Here is a 14,172-nt window from a genome sequence, read left to right as displayed (position 1 = left end):
TACAAAAATGATTTCTTTTAAGTATTAATGCTATATGAAATAAAATGTAATTTTATTTTATAAAATAAAAAAAATATGTTTATTTTTTTGATATTTGCAGTTTTTAACTTATGAGTTTTAAATTCTTTACTTTATTATTAATAATTATAACAAATAATATTCAAAGCTATTTGTTTTCCTTTGAATTTGAATTAATATTTGTAAATGAATTACTATTCAAAGTATAGTTATTTGAAGAAGACAAGGGATGGCAAACTGCTATTTTTGTTCATTAAGCAAATGTAAATTTAATAAATTCTGTTTTTTATGAAAGTGTGGGTTTGTAAGTAACAAATAAAGAGTTACTAACATATTTAGCAAATATTTATAATTAGAAAGTAAATGATAAATACTAGTAAAAGAATGTGTAGAATATGCATAAAAATAAGATATAAATAATTGAGAAGTAAAAGATAATAATGTAAAAGAACTTTGCAATTATTGCATAGGATATGGGAAGATTAGAATAAATTTCATTTATTTTAATAATATTTGGTAGGATTTTTATTAATATATTGTTCTTTTGTTTATTTCTAAATCAATGTAGTAATCGAATTACTGGTTGTGTTAAGGTTGCCTGCCGAAACTAAAAGAAAATTCTGAAAGGTTTCTTTTTTTTTTTTTTTCTAGTTCATTAGATATTATAGTTATTATATGACTAAGTAGTAAACCCCATGAGGTGACAGAGCCACAAACTGAACTATAACGACCCAAAGAAGGTACTTTTAAACCAACCCCAGGCACTAAGAACTCTCCCCTTTCAGTAGCCCCACAAGAATTCCGAAAGGTTTCGGCCAATCAAATCAAATGCCGAAAATGCCGAAATTAGGCCGAAACTTGGTCTTAATTTTAGCCAAAATTAAAATTTGGCCGAAATTATGATATTGTGTCACGTGACGTTACACCAATTTCCAAAAAAAGGAAATTTTGTTTCCCAGTAAAATTGGTGAAATTGGATTCACAATAGTTACACAAATTCACAAAAATGGAAATTTATAATGTCGATCATTTTCTGGCCAGAATTACGTCCTAAAAATGGCCAGAATTATACCAATAATTTCGGTCAAATTTCGGACTTTCGGCAATAATTTTGGCATTATAAATTTCAGCAAATTTATTTTTGATTGCCTAAACTTTCGGCTACAAAAAATCATTTGATAGTGCTTATTAAAATAAATCATTTTAGTTTATAAATTTACTCATGCTTTATTAAAAAAATTTTGAAAAAAAATTAAAAAAAATTTTAGTAGTTTTTAATTATTATAAATTATATTATACCTATTTCTTAAAAAGGGATTACAGGAAAACTTGCTAAAAAAAATATAAATTCTATACTGATGATATACTTAATCAAATTACTTTTAAATAATTATAATAAATAATAAATTATATATAAAAAATTATGTATAATTCTAATTAATATTAAGTATTGCATTAGCCAATCAAATTTATTTTAAGTCATGTGATTTTGTATTATGTTAGCAAAAAAAATTGAGAAAATTTTTTTATTTGCTTAATGTATTTATCTTTTTAAAGGTTATTTAATTTTAAAATTTAATAAAATTTTGACCATTAGATTACAAAATATAAAGGGTACCTATTATAGAGGTACCGCACTGTACAAACTTGTTCAATATAGCTAAACTTGTTTCAAAATAATTTCCTACCAATATTTTCATGTTTCAGCTTCATATCATATAAACATTCAACAAAATTTACAACTGTTTGTATACTATTATACTGTATTTCAATAAAAACATTCTATAAAGTTGTTTGTTATATCATAAAATAAATGCTGTAATATCACTAGAAATTCTTCCAGTATCAATTAAGCTTAATCTTCATTCATCATATATCCAATTTTTAAATAATATTTTTTCTTCAACCAACAATGATAGTTTATCAATAAATGATTTATATAAACTTCTAAGTTTTAAGCTTCAATGCCTTCTGTATGAGATCTTCTAATTATTTTAAATGAATTGCAATCAGATAACTTAAAAAACAATTTACTATATTATGTTAGCAACGTTAAATAATAAACAATACAATTAGCTATTTTAAAAGTAATTTAAATTTTACTGTATTTGGCATGGAATTGCCCATTAATTAAAATTTTTACCTAATGTCTGCATTACATGAAACCAATACAAAAAAGTTTCATGTAATATATCTTTTACTGCAGATTTTGTTGGATGGCTTTTATCAATCATTGCGAAACATTTCCAATGTTTATGCATTTTTGTTATATTTAAGGACTCTCTGAAACCTCTAAAACCTTTTTCATTTGGCAAATTTTTATAAACCATTCATAAGAACAGTTATTATTATTGCAATGAATATTATTCTTTACAGCTAAAACAGCTAATTGGATACTTAATGAATTTTCTCTATTACTTAAGCCTAAAACTATAATTATAAAATATTAAAAAATATTAAATACTTTAAATAATAATAATAAATTAATTACAAACCAAATGCTAAAGGTGTTAACAACAAATGTTAATATAAATGCTTTGTCATTATTCAAGTCATATTTACCATCAATTCCAATACAAAATTAGTCCAAAAATCATGAGAAAAAGTTAATTGGTAATAATGTAATGTTCAAAGTAATATCTGGCTGCTGATAGTATAATACAAATCCCTTTGGCTTTAATAACTCAATAACCATATAGTGAAGTAGTATAGTCCATGGACCCGCATTCTCTTTTAATCTTCTATCATCATATATTATAAAACTTCTTAATTTAGTAGTATTACAAAGTGTTTTTTTGATTTTTTTAGTAAAGCTTCTCTTAATTCATTTTCGCTAGCATTATTATACGGAGCTAATAACTTGGCTTTGATATCTTGCTGTCTTACAATCAGCTCTTCGAATAATAATAATATTGTCTTTTGTTTGACGTGATATATTTAGTCTAGTGATAATAGGATTATGTAATGCAAGAGCATTTATCAGTAAATGAGATCCAATAATTTTAATACGAAGTGGCTTTTCTTTTTTTAGCCAGGAAAGTTTTGATTCCGAAATCACACGAACTTTTACATAGATGTATATCATGATAATTTTTTATATTATTTGGTAGAGAATAATTTGCACAATTTTCTTTACAACTACCAATTCCTCCACATTCATGTTGACAACTATTCCCCCTCCTTAAAAATACATTACCAATACCAGCATGTTTTATCTTTCTTTTCACCAGCTTCTATTTGCCTATCATATTCATTACCTTCAGGTGTTAATTTAATTATATCATCTATTCTATTTGTTGATTTTGTACTCCCTTTTTTTGTATTCCATTTAATATAATCAACTACACCTTCAACACGACTAACAGCAATAATATTTTCATTAACTAGTTCCGAAATTTTCTTCCTGTTTTGACATTTTAGTCTAATATTTTTTAATAGTGAGTGATTTGAAATATACCATTCGGCAACGCGTCCAAACGGCATATTCACTGTATCATCATCATTGTATTTAATTAACAGTTAAATTTTCCATAGTTACTTTTATTATAGTGAAAAACGCGAAAACAAGTAAGATTATTTAAAAAAAAATTTATATTTTTTTTCGAACAATTAAACAATTTGAATATTGTTTGTTAAATATTTTGTTAAATATCAGTATATCACATTACAACTAGGAAACGGGAACCGTTGTAAGTCCGGAGCGAAAAAACTAAGATTTGCGATTTCATTGGGTGACGATCACATGGCGAACAGAGAAATTCACGTGAACATTTTTTTTTTCATAGATCGTAGACATATATTGTCCTTCGCTTCGCTCCGGAAAAATATTACAAATATCACATTAAATATCACGCGTCTGGGTCAAGATTAATACAAAAAAGGGGTACATCAACTTGTATATAGTTGCATATTTTGATGGGTCAAGATTCATATATTTGTTTTTAATAGGAGTGCGGCCTGATTTTGTACATCTAAACCAAGCACCATTATATATGCTTGTTTAATACAATCACAAAAGCTTTCCCTTCCATTCTTTTTTTTTCACGTAGTCTCAAAAAATGATAGTAATCGTATGAAAGAGAGGCAAGGGATTCATAAAATGAGTGTTCAGATTTATAAAGTCGCGTTTGTTTGTGTGCTTGAATTTGTAGAGTTGTTGCTTAAACTCTCCCATTATTCGTAATATTATTTATTTTTCCAGTTAGAAATAATTTATAGTATAATATTTTACCAGAATCGTGAGTCAAAAAAAAAAAAAAGTTATAGTATAATTTTATTATATACAGTATAATACGATTAAGCAATAGCACATTTAATCCTCGGTTTTAATTGAGAATTTCAACTTTTAATTCAAACTTCAAATGTAAATTACGTTATTTGAGGTTTCTTTCTCTTAAATTTATAAATCCTAATGTCTTTCTTTAAATAATTTGTTAATAATTCATCCCAACGTTATTTCTATTATCGCAAGAAACGTTGTATCCATAATCCATTCGTTTGGATGATATCGACTCACTTCATTTGGGATTATAGTTGTGAATTATTTTGAAAATAACCATAGTTCAATATCTAATAAAATTAGAAGGGATTGGGGAGCTTTTCTGATTTCCATTTAAAAAGATGATTAAGTCTTATAAATGGTTAAATATGAAGATACTGTAATTATAAATATATTCATCTATGCATTTATATCACACAATTATTAAAAAGTAAACTTGGCATATTTATTAATTTATTTTTATAATAATACAATCTTATTTTTTCCATTCTATATATTCTCTTCAGAATAATCAACATTAAAAGTGATTTTAAAAAAATTATCAATAAATGATTTACTATTATAAGAATTTATAATTTCAACATTATTAACATCATCCCATATTTTAAGAGTTTCTTGTGCCGATTTTGTACTTGAAAAACCTTTAGGTCTTGTATCAACTATAGCCATACCTCTCGTATAAATTCCTTGATATTCAACTTTCATGTCAACAAATTCTGATGTAAACGATTGAGTATTTTTTGATAACATATCAATCGCTAATGCTATTGCAGCTGGATCATGTAACTCCAGACCATTGGTTCCACATAATTCTTGCATTTTCTTAAACGCGTGATCAATAAAAACAGAAATAAAAATGCTTAGAGGTGTATTTAAAGACGTAATATATTTTGTAAAAACTGCACGTGATAAGAAAACATTAGACGATACTAAAAAAAAAATCAAATTAGCAAATAAATTTATTAATAAATATTAATTCAATCATATATTAAAGAAATAATCTAATCTTAATATTACCATTTATTGGCAACACAGTGAAATGTAACGGCAAAATTTCTTTACGATTTAATCTTTCAATTTTATTTTGAATAGTTTCCGATGGAGAGAAACCTTTAGTAGCTTCAGCCAAAATATTTGCCGCATCAGGATCCACAAAAAAATTAAATTCAGCGCAAGGTGTAACATTACCACAAGAATTGATAGCACCCCCTAAACAAATTATTTGCTTTACACGAGAAAATGTATATTTATCTTTTTCATAAGCTAAAGCAAGATTTGTTAAAGGACCCAATCCGATAATTGTAATAGTGAATGGTGGATTATTTTGTAATTGATATAAAATTTCATCTACCGCATTTCGAGATGACATCGCGTATCTATCTGATTTTAAATTTTCCCAATTTTCTGGCGCATAATGTGGATGCTTTTAAAAATAAATAAATAAATAAAACTTTTAAATAAATATGTTTTTGTTAAATTATTAATATATTACTCTTTCGACTTTACCGTTGTATGAATTTGTCCAAATCCGTCTGATCCATGAAAATAGGTCCCAAAACATTCTACGGCTTTCACAGGTTTATCCGCTCCTTTAATTTTCAAAATAGTTTAAAATTAAGATGCAAAAAAGAAGTCAAATTATTATGAGTTAATAAATTAAATTACAAAACAAACAAACCTATTGCAACGATAGGTTTTGACCATTCAAATCTATTCAATAGTATTTTTCTCTCTTTATCCCATTGTTGCGGATCAATTTGATTAGGCGGTGGTGCACTTTTTAAATATTCAATCTCTTTATCAATAACATCAAATAATGTTATAATGTTTCTTGTTACATGATTAATCTTCGTATTTCCTTCAAAATCATTATAAATTTCGATTAGATTTTTTATTCATTTTGTATAAAAAAAAAAAAATTCTTTTGATGCATACCGAATACAAGAGTAATTAATTTGATATCTAATTGATATGAACTCAGCGCCAGATATAAAGCAAGAGCATCATCAATACCTTTATATATATATATATATAAAATCAAATTACATTAAAAAAAGACTAGATGATTTTTATAAATATATATTTAAACCAAAGTATATACCAGGATCAGTATCTATTATAACAGGAAACGAAGAACGAGATGTCATTTTGGTAAAAAATTTTTTTTTTTTAAAAAAAATGAATTTAGTTTAAAAAATGAATTTAATTTTATACCTTTTTCACGTAGATCACCTTGCGTGTAACTTTAACTTCATTGAAGAGAAGTCGATTCGTCTTTGGCTTTAAAATGAACTGTTTGATGTACTACAAAAATTTATAAATAATGTACATCATATCTATTTTTTCTTTATTTTATCGTACATCATCATAATCTAATGATATGCGATATTAATTATTATAAAAACATTATTTTACATGTTGCTAAACCAGATGTAACATGACCACAAATAATTGTTTAGAAATAATGAAGCCCAATAACAATCTAGAAACATGTCCGGAATTATTGTTAACTTGGCCGAAATTAAGGATCAAACAAAAAAAATTATGGCCTAATTAGGAATTTTTTTTCCACCTTCCAAATCAAAAAAGAATTTGAGCCTAAAATAATACAAAAGAAAAATAATTATTTTTAATGAAGTAATTAATGAAAAGATAAAAAAGGGTTTGATTAACTAATAAATAATAATAAATGACTAAAATTTTAAAAATAGGTATATAACAAAAATAAATAAAACCAGAATTAAAAAATAAAACTTTAATAATATTAATTAGATTCATAATGCTTTTTTACTTTAGTTAAAAAAAAACAGAAAAAATAAAAAAAATATATATAATAAAATAAAAATAGATAAATACATTCATTTTAAAAATGAAAAAATTTACTATATAATTTTTTAAAAATAAATTCTAATTTCTAAATTTTTTTTTTTTAATGTATATATAGTACTATTTAATATTTATTAAAAGGATTTTGATTATATTAAAATCACATTTAACATAATAACCATTCAACTCATAAATGTATATATTAAATGGTATTAAATATAATTTCTAAGTTTATATTTAATTAAAAGATATAAATCTTAACAAATTGTATATAATATAATAAATTGAATTATTAGTAATTAATATAAAGTAATATTAATTACAAAGTAATAATATTTATATAAAAGAAAATTTGTAAAAAAATATATTTATAAATTAATATACTAATTTCATATTTTTTAAATTATTAAAATTATAACAGATAGTATAAAGTAAAATATTCAGTACTTATATTAAATAATGGACTACTACGCCACATCATGTGATAACAGTCTCACTATTTCACATTTTAATAAATTGAAAAAAATTAAGTTAAATTATTGAAACAAAAAGGTAAATTCGAGTATTAATATTTTGATAATTATTGATAATAATACTTTATTTTACTACAGATGCCTCAGATTAATATATTTTTTTGGTAATAAAAAATAATTTTAATCTTTGCATCTTCAATTATAAGGGTGTTATAGAATTAAAAATCTTTGTTTTTTAACATATAGACAAGCCATTATCATTATCACATTTCCCTAGAGGTTTTTTAACTTTAATCTATTTGAAGTAATTTTCTTATGGTCGAATTCTTTTCACTTTATCAATATCATCAAAGAATGTTACAAAGTTCCTTATTACATGATTATTCGTATTTTCCTTCAAAATCATTATTATCAGTTGCAAATTTCGATTATATTTTATATATTTTGTGTAAAAAAAAAAAATTACTTTAATATCTAATTGATATGAACTATCACTCCCTTGCGTGTAACCTGGGCGACTCTAACCACTTTGTGACAAGTAACCAGTGTATAACGGTTGGTTAATGTTCACGTTATATTTCTTATATTGAGGCTTACTAGCTTTCAAATAGTAAATAAAAAATAAAACATAAGTTATAATGACTCAAGAACAGTTGCAAGAAGAACTGAGTCAAGCTAAGGAACAACTAGAGAAAGCTCTAGCAGAAATTGGTACATTAAAAGCTGATATAAACAACCTCGAGCAAAAAATTGATGAATATAATGAAAAAAGAAAGGAATATGAAACAAAAATAGAGGAACATGCTTTGCAACGAGAAAGTCGAACCTCAACGCAATTTGGTTGGAGCCAGGCAGTGAATTTTGTACCTGTCTTCTCACATGCTTACAGTTATGGCACGAGTAAAATGAATGAAACAGCAGAGAAGGAACAGAAAGAATTGCGCGAGGTTCTAAGTAATTCAATTAATGATAAATATAAAGAAGTTAAGAAATTATTGGAAAAAATTAAAGATAAGGAATGTTTAAAGAATAATTAGTATAATAGGTGAATTTTTTTTCACTTAGATAGTGTAGTAGGTTGTCCTTCCAGACCTTATCCTTAATTACGTGATTTCTAGTCAATAGTAAAAGAATTATCCTGAACTCTGAAGGGCTTTTGTAAATTAATTTAATTGCTAAACGAAATGGTACAATAATAAAGATAGTTTAAATTTGTCATTATCTTTTATCGACAGTAAACGTTCCACCTAATGAAACTTTAAATCATATACCAATATTAATGATAAACTTAGAAGATCCAGAGAACGACCTCATATTTAGCCCTGCTTAAGTTTGATTCGTCATTCTTTTGAATACTCGAAAAAAAATAAATAAATAATTCTAATTTATTTATACGCGTTTTGCACTAACTGCTAATTTAGATAAATTCTTGTTGAAAAATTAATTACGGTAAAATTAATTGGTAAAAAACTTGGAAAATAATTTTTTTCTCGAGAAAATCGCGACATTGTGACTTGCGTTCGGGCTTTGGAAGGAAACTCATTTGCTATCAGATTTAAGTAATTTTTTAATGTTGACGTCCAACTCGATTTATGGAAGAATGAATCTTTCATGTTATCGTTTTATTGCCGGAAATAAATAATGCTTTATTATGACAACAATGTAATCACAAAGTATAGGATATAATGATTTTAACCATTCATTTTACCCGACTAATCTTTTTTAAAGATAATTTTATACAATCGACTAAACATCTTTGCAATCTCAGTAAAAAATTCGAGAATTCTAATGAAATGAAGAATAAAAATAATTGAACTTAATTCTGAGAAAGGAAAGACAAAATAAAAGATAAGATTCAGAGTAACTATTTACCTTGTGTAGATATTATTAATCTTGGATGCAATCCAGGATCGTAAATTCTTAAAAAACGTGGTAATCGTATTTTGTAGTTCGGAAAGCCAATTAACGATTTGTTTAACATTATTCATATTCAAGAGATAAAATATTTTACATTCGTTTAAATTCTTTTCATACGCTTTAAAATAGTGTGGGAGTAGTGAGACGATATGGATAAAATTCATTTCCAGTAAAAACAGGGTCGTTTACCTTTAACCTTAGTATTATGTTCCTCGACTGTCTCCTCGCCTGTCATCTTTGGCTCCTCGGGTAACTGAGCTTCATTCTTTATATCCTCGACTACATCCTCGACGATTTTTTTTGCCTCATCTTTGACTTTATTGAACTTAGTATGCATATGCTGTTCTAGCTCGTCCCTATTCAAGTTCATTATTTCATTACAGAATTCTCCCTGATCTAGCCCATTTATGAGCTTTTTTATTGCATCCTCGTTTAAATCGTTCGTATACTTCATAATCTTAATTTTTGAATTTGATCGTTCGTTAAAAAGAGAAATTATATTTGTGAAAAAATGTACAGCCTTATCAGACGATGCATAAATTACATCATTGTGCAGGTTTCCTCTATTAAGGAATAAGATTTTCCATACTAGAATGTAAGAAGCTTACTCATTGTGAATTAATGCTATATCAGAACATTTTAAATTGTATAAAAACTCCAAGTTTTGTTCTATCATTGCTCTTCATGCCCTTAGGAATTAGGATCAATCGAAGAACAGTTTCCGGTAATAGCAATTTCATAACCAAATTGGAATCGTAACAAACCTATGAATTATTTCAAGACGACCATTTCGACTAGATGCATTATTAAAGATGAGTATCTAGAGGCACTTGTCATCAAAAACAATTACAGAATAATTTTAACATACTAAATTCAATTCCAAGCCAAACTTAAGACAGATCACAATATTGGATGCACGGATGCAAGAAGCCTATCCCGTCAGATCGTCACGAAGTTCAGTGGTTTCCTTTTCGGAAATTTTCGGACGTTCTCCAGACACACATTTCTTTTTAATAGGTTAGTAACTATGAAGAATAATGTACTCTTTGATAAGATAACCACAACCAAAAATATCAAAAATATGCAATTCATATGATAGAAACGCATTTACCTATCTTCATATTGTTCTAAACTGTGCAGTTTAACTTGATATTATAATAATATCAAATTTCCTAACCAAAAATTTCGACTATAAACTTGTTGCTCTTTTTACATGTGGAACTCTTGTAATCATAAATTCACATCGGAATAATCGGGAATAAGTAAATGGTAGTACGCTCGAGCAAAATTAATGCATTCATGTGCATTATCACTGATTGATTGTACGACTCTATAATTAATTAAATAAAAAAAGCTGTTAGGGATGGGAGACGGCGGGAAAGATATATACATTACACAACATTTAGCGATCTTGTTAATATCTTGATTTGGTTGTAAAGGATTTTTAGTGCAACATATTTATCAGCCACGGTAAATTAATAAAATGAAAAGGCTTGAAGCTAATCTCTTGCAATCTCTTCTAAAAAAAAACTTATAAACAAACATCGAGGTAACCTTGTTCAAAATAAAAACTTTCTTAATGCATTTTTTATATAAAAGGGCCGAATAAAAAACAATGTTGTATATCACAAGGACTGTTTAACAAAATTTCATTGAATAATTCTTTATATGGGATCTACAAAATTTATTATAAATGAAAAAAAAAATTCACGAGTATAATTAATTTCACTCTGCCTCTCCTCCAAAATAAAATTTTTGTTTTTTTTTCTAGGGATAAAAATATTTTTCTTTTTTCTTTTTTTTAAGAAAAAAAAAATCCGATTTTTCCAAAATATTTTATAATACGAAAATTAAATACACAAATATCAAAAAATTTTTATTGCGCAAAATATGGGTAATAAAAATTCACGGCAATCCTCTTTTATTGCTGGAAGAAAAAAATGTAAATACCCTTACTTACATTGGAAACGCTTGCGCGATAATGAGGCTTGGTGTCGATGTGATTCCCAACGATTGACAAAAGGTTGGACCAGTGGTCATAAAGGAATTGACCAATTCATGAAAGAAACGCAACTTAAGGCTAAAAATAGAACGGATCCATTTTTAGAATGGATTCCGTACAATCGGTTTATTAATATTAACGAAATCGGCGAAGGTGGTTTTAGTATTGTTTATTCAGCTGAATGGTATGATCTTGAAAAGAGACTTTCTTGGGCTGCTCCTTCGAAAGCTAGACCTGTTGCATTGAAAAGCATCAAAAATTCACAAGATATGACATCAGAATATATTAACGAGGTACTTTAATTGATTAAAAAAAAAAAATATAAAAAATATTGCTGATTTTTACAAAATTTTTTATAGCTTCAAACTCATTATCGTTGTGTTTCTGCTACACCATCTCATGTTGAAAAAATGAGATTTGATCATGGATTCCTCCGGTTTTTCGGAATTACTCAAGATCCAGAAACTCACGATTATATTATGGTGACTGAATTAGCACCATATCATGATCTACGTAATTTCCTTCAAAATGATTTTGCAGGCCTTGATTGGTCCAGTAAATTATATTTGCTTCGTAATATTAGCGGAAATCTCTTAACGATTCATAAAGCTGGGTTTACACATCGAGACCTTCACCCCGGAAACATACTTGTAGGCCAGGTTAAAAAAGACGGAAAAATTGTGACCGTAGCTAAACTTGCTCATTTAGGTTTGTCTCGTCCTGCTAATAAAGGAGGAGCGTTGGATGGATTATACGGAGTTTTGCCTTATTTTGCTCCAGAAGTATTACAAGGAAAAAAGTATACAAAAAGCGCCGACATATATTGTATTGGAATTATTATGGCAGAACTTTCGTCTGGAATCCCGCCATTTGTTGATCGTCCACACGATACAAAACTTGCGATTGAAATTTGTGAAGGCTTAAGACCTTCATTCGCTGAAGGAACTCCTGAAAATTATGTCAGATTAGCGACTCAATGTTTCCACATGAATCCTTCTGAACGTCCGGATGCTAGATTTTTAGCACACACATTCAATAATTGGTGGAATTTAACTCAAGAAGACAATGTTTTATCTAATGCTTTTATTACTGCTGATGAAAAGATATCCGAGTTGGATACTAGTTTTAATAAGCATCCTGATGCAATTTATACGAGTCGTCTTATCACCTTTGAAAACAGTGATTCCAATTCTTCTGATAAAACTTTAAATTATTTACCACCAAACGTGGTTAAACAAATTTAAATATCCTATTTTACAACTCCAATTTTCATAGTATTTTATTGCTTTTTGTTTTCATTTGTACATAAAACTTAGGCGAGTAATTTAACACGAATCATGACATCATGCCAAAAAAAAATAAAAATGATACAATCTCATTATTTAAAATGTAATTTCAATAAATTGATTATTAAGCTTAAATTAATTATATTTATGATCGGCCATCACTATTATGATTGCTTTTCTCGAAATTATCTGTCCATTCAAATAATCTATCACTTTCAATTATATGTTCTCTTTCTTACATTGACTGTAGCCTTACCCATGGATTGGTTTATAATCCTAAACGCTTCTCTAAAGCAACACAACTCGTTGAACCATTTCCACAAGCCAAAGTCATTCGATTAATGCCTCGCTTAAAAGTAAGCATTCTTAATTCGTCAAAAATCAAACCGCTATTTAAATTAATTCCGATTGGGAACTATTTTGTCAAAAGTAATAAGATTAGGTTCTGACGTATTAACGTAATACCAAGCAATATTACTATAAAAGAACTTTCTTTAACAACTACCCATTTCACGAGATATTATAATGATGGAAGCAGTATTTTAAAACAACCCTGGCTCCGTTATCACAAAATCCGTCACCTAGTACTTTCTCACTAAGAACAGAGTATAGACCCCTGAAGCTGAGTTGGTATATGTTCTTCATCATAAACTTCCGTAAGGACGAGGCAAGAGTCAACTTTTTCAAAAATATACATGATAACAACGAATAGCTGTTTCGTCAAAATCATGTTCGTATTTGTCTAAATAATCGAAAATTAGAAAATGCTTCGGCAAATATTGGTTTATGTCTTTGATCCATGTTCACATTTGATATTTAATTATTTATTTTTATCTCTCGCAGAAAAATAAGGAATATATTTTATAGAGGAAAAAAGGAGATTATAGTAGCTTGGAGAGAAAGGATCCTTCAGACAATCTTACATTTCATTTTCATATTTTCTTTGAGTGATTTATTTTCGTTTTAAATACACCCATGTGATTGTCATGTATTCATACCAGATCAATAGACATCCTTCCATCCAACTATTGGCTATAGTATGATCGCATATAATGCTTTTTTTAGTATTAGGAAAATTGGATCATATGACGATAAATAAAACGTTTCCATTGTAAGATTTATCTTTTTTTTTAAAAAAAAAAAATAAAAACAAAAATGCTTTTTGTGGATTTGCGCTCAAGTACTGATTTGGGCGGCGAGGAAAACTGGATGCGAGACAATGAAAATCTCCACCACGTGATTCATAAATTAGTCAAGTTGATTACAAATTTAAACTTTAAACGCCCCAACACAGTCCCAACACCCTGTCATTAAAATTATCATTTCTAAATTAGTATCGAATTACAAATGTGTCACTTCCAATTGATTAAA

At 27.2% G+C, this 14,172-nt stretch overlaps 5 protein-coding genes across 5 annotated transcripts; 2 read left to right on the top strand and 3 right to left on the bottom strand.

Annotated features, from left to right (window-relative positions):
- Positions 1 to 3,210: 3,210 nt before the first annotated feature.
- On the bottom strand, positions 3,211 to 3,501 carry OCT59_004388 (uncharacterized protein; the record flags this gene model as incomplete). The annotated part of the gene is made up of 1 exon (XM_066148243.1): positions 3,211 to 3,501. One exon carries the CDS (start codon positions 3,499 to 3,501, stop codon positions 3,211 to 3,213), a length of 291 nt encoding a protein of 96 aa, XP_065996862.1.
- A 1,285-nt stretch (positions 3,502 to 4,786) lies between these two features.
- Positions 4,787 to 6,444, bottom strand: OCT59_004387 (uncharacterized protein; the record flags this gene model as incomplete). The annotated part of the gene is made up of 6 exons (XM_025331892.2): positions 4,787 to 5,226; positions 5,315 to 5,720; positions 5,804 to 5,886; positions 5,976 to 6,155; positions 6,233 to 6,310; positions 6,399 to 6,444. The coding sequence occupies 6 exons, from the start codon at positions 6,442 to 6,444 to the stop codon at positions 4,787 to 4,789; spliced, it is 1,233 nt and encodes a 410-aa protein (XP_025180691.1).
- A 1,668-nt stretch (positions 6,445 to 8,112) lies between these two features.
- OCT59_004386 (uncharacterized protein) lies at positions 8,113 to 8,840 on the top strand. The gene has a single exon (XM_025310605.2). It carries the CDS (start codon positions 8,235 to 8,237, stop codon positions 8,631 to 8,633), a length of 399 nt encoding a protein of 132 aa, XP_025180690.1. The 5' UTR covers positions 8,113 to 8,234; the 3' UTR covers positions 8,634 to 8,840.
- A 348-nt stretch (positions 8,841 to 9,188) lies between these two features.
- On the bottom strand, positions 9,189 to 10,429 carry OCT59_004385 (uncharacterized protein). The gene is made up of 5 exons (XM_066148242.1): positions 10,382 to 10,429; positions 10,278 to 10,307; positions 9,703 to 9,970; positions 9,469 to 9,631; positions 9,189 to 9,381 (listed from the first exon to the last, which is right to left on the bottom strand). The coding sequence occupies exons 3-5, from the start codon at positions 9,965 to 9,967 to the stop codon at positions 9,309 to 9,311; spliced, it is 501 nt and encodes a 166-aa protein (XP_065996861.1). The 5' UTR covers positions 9,968 to 9,970; positions 10,278 to 10,307; positions 10,382 to 10,429; the 3' UTR covers positions 9,189 to 9,308.
- A 595-nt stretch (positions 10,430 to 11,024) lies between these two features.
- Positions 11,025 to 12,906, top strand: OCT59_004384 (uncharacterized protein). Its single transcript, XM_025316343.2, has 2 exons — positions 11,025 to 11,808; positions 11,875 to 12,906. The coding sequence occupies exons 1-2, from the start codon at positions 11,404 to 11,406 to the stop codon at positions 12,757 to 12,759; spliced, it is 1,290 nt and encodes a 429-aa protein (XP_025180688.2). The 5' UTR covers positions 11,025 to 11,403; the 3' UTR covers positions 12,760 to 12,906.
- The last annotated feature ends 1,266 nt before the right edge of the window (positions 12,907 to 14,172 follow it).

This window comes from Rhizophagus irregularis, chromosome 12 (genome assembly GCF_026210795.1).
Source record: "Rhizophagus irregularis chromosome 12, complete sequence".
Classification (NCBI taxonomy): Eukaryota; Fungi; Glomeromycota; class Glomeromycetes; order Glomerales; family Glomeraceae; genus Rhizophagus; species Rhizophagus irregularis.
Note: the sequence above shows the minus strand (reverse complement) of the source record. Positions and strands in the feature narration are given on the sequence as shown.

Bases quoted from the DNA above. Each gene is read 5' to 3' on its own strand.
- OCT59_004385 (XM_066148242.1), bottom strand. From the start codon at position 9,967: ATGAAGTATACGAACGATTTAAACGAGGATGCAATAAAAAAGCTCATA. The intron at 9,632-9,702 runs GTAAACGACCCT...ACTATTTTAAAG, and splicing joins ACATAATACTAAGGTTAAAG to CGTATGAAAAGAATTTAAAC. The intron at 9,382-9,468 runs GTAAATAGTTAC...TCATTTCATTAG, and splicing joins ATTAATAATATCTACACAAG to AATTCTCGAATTTTTTACTG.
- OCT59_004386 (XM_025310605.2), top strand. From the start codon at position 8,235: ATGACTCAAGAACAGTTGCAAGAAGAACTGAGTCAAGCTAAGGAACAA.
- OCT59_004384 (XM_025316343.2), top strand. From the start codon at position 11,404: ATGGGTAATAAAAATTCACGGCAATCCTCTTTTATTGCTGGAAGAAAA. The intron at 11,809-11,874 runs GTACTTTAATTG...AATTTTTTATAG, and splicing joins CATCAGAATATATTAACGAG to CTTCAAACTCATTATCGTTG.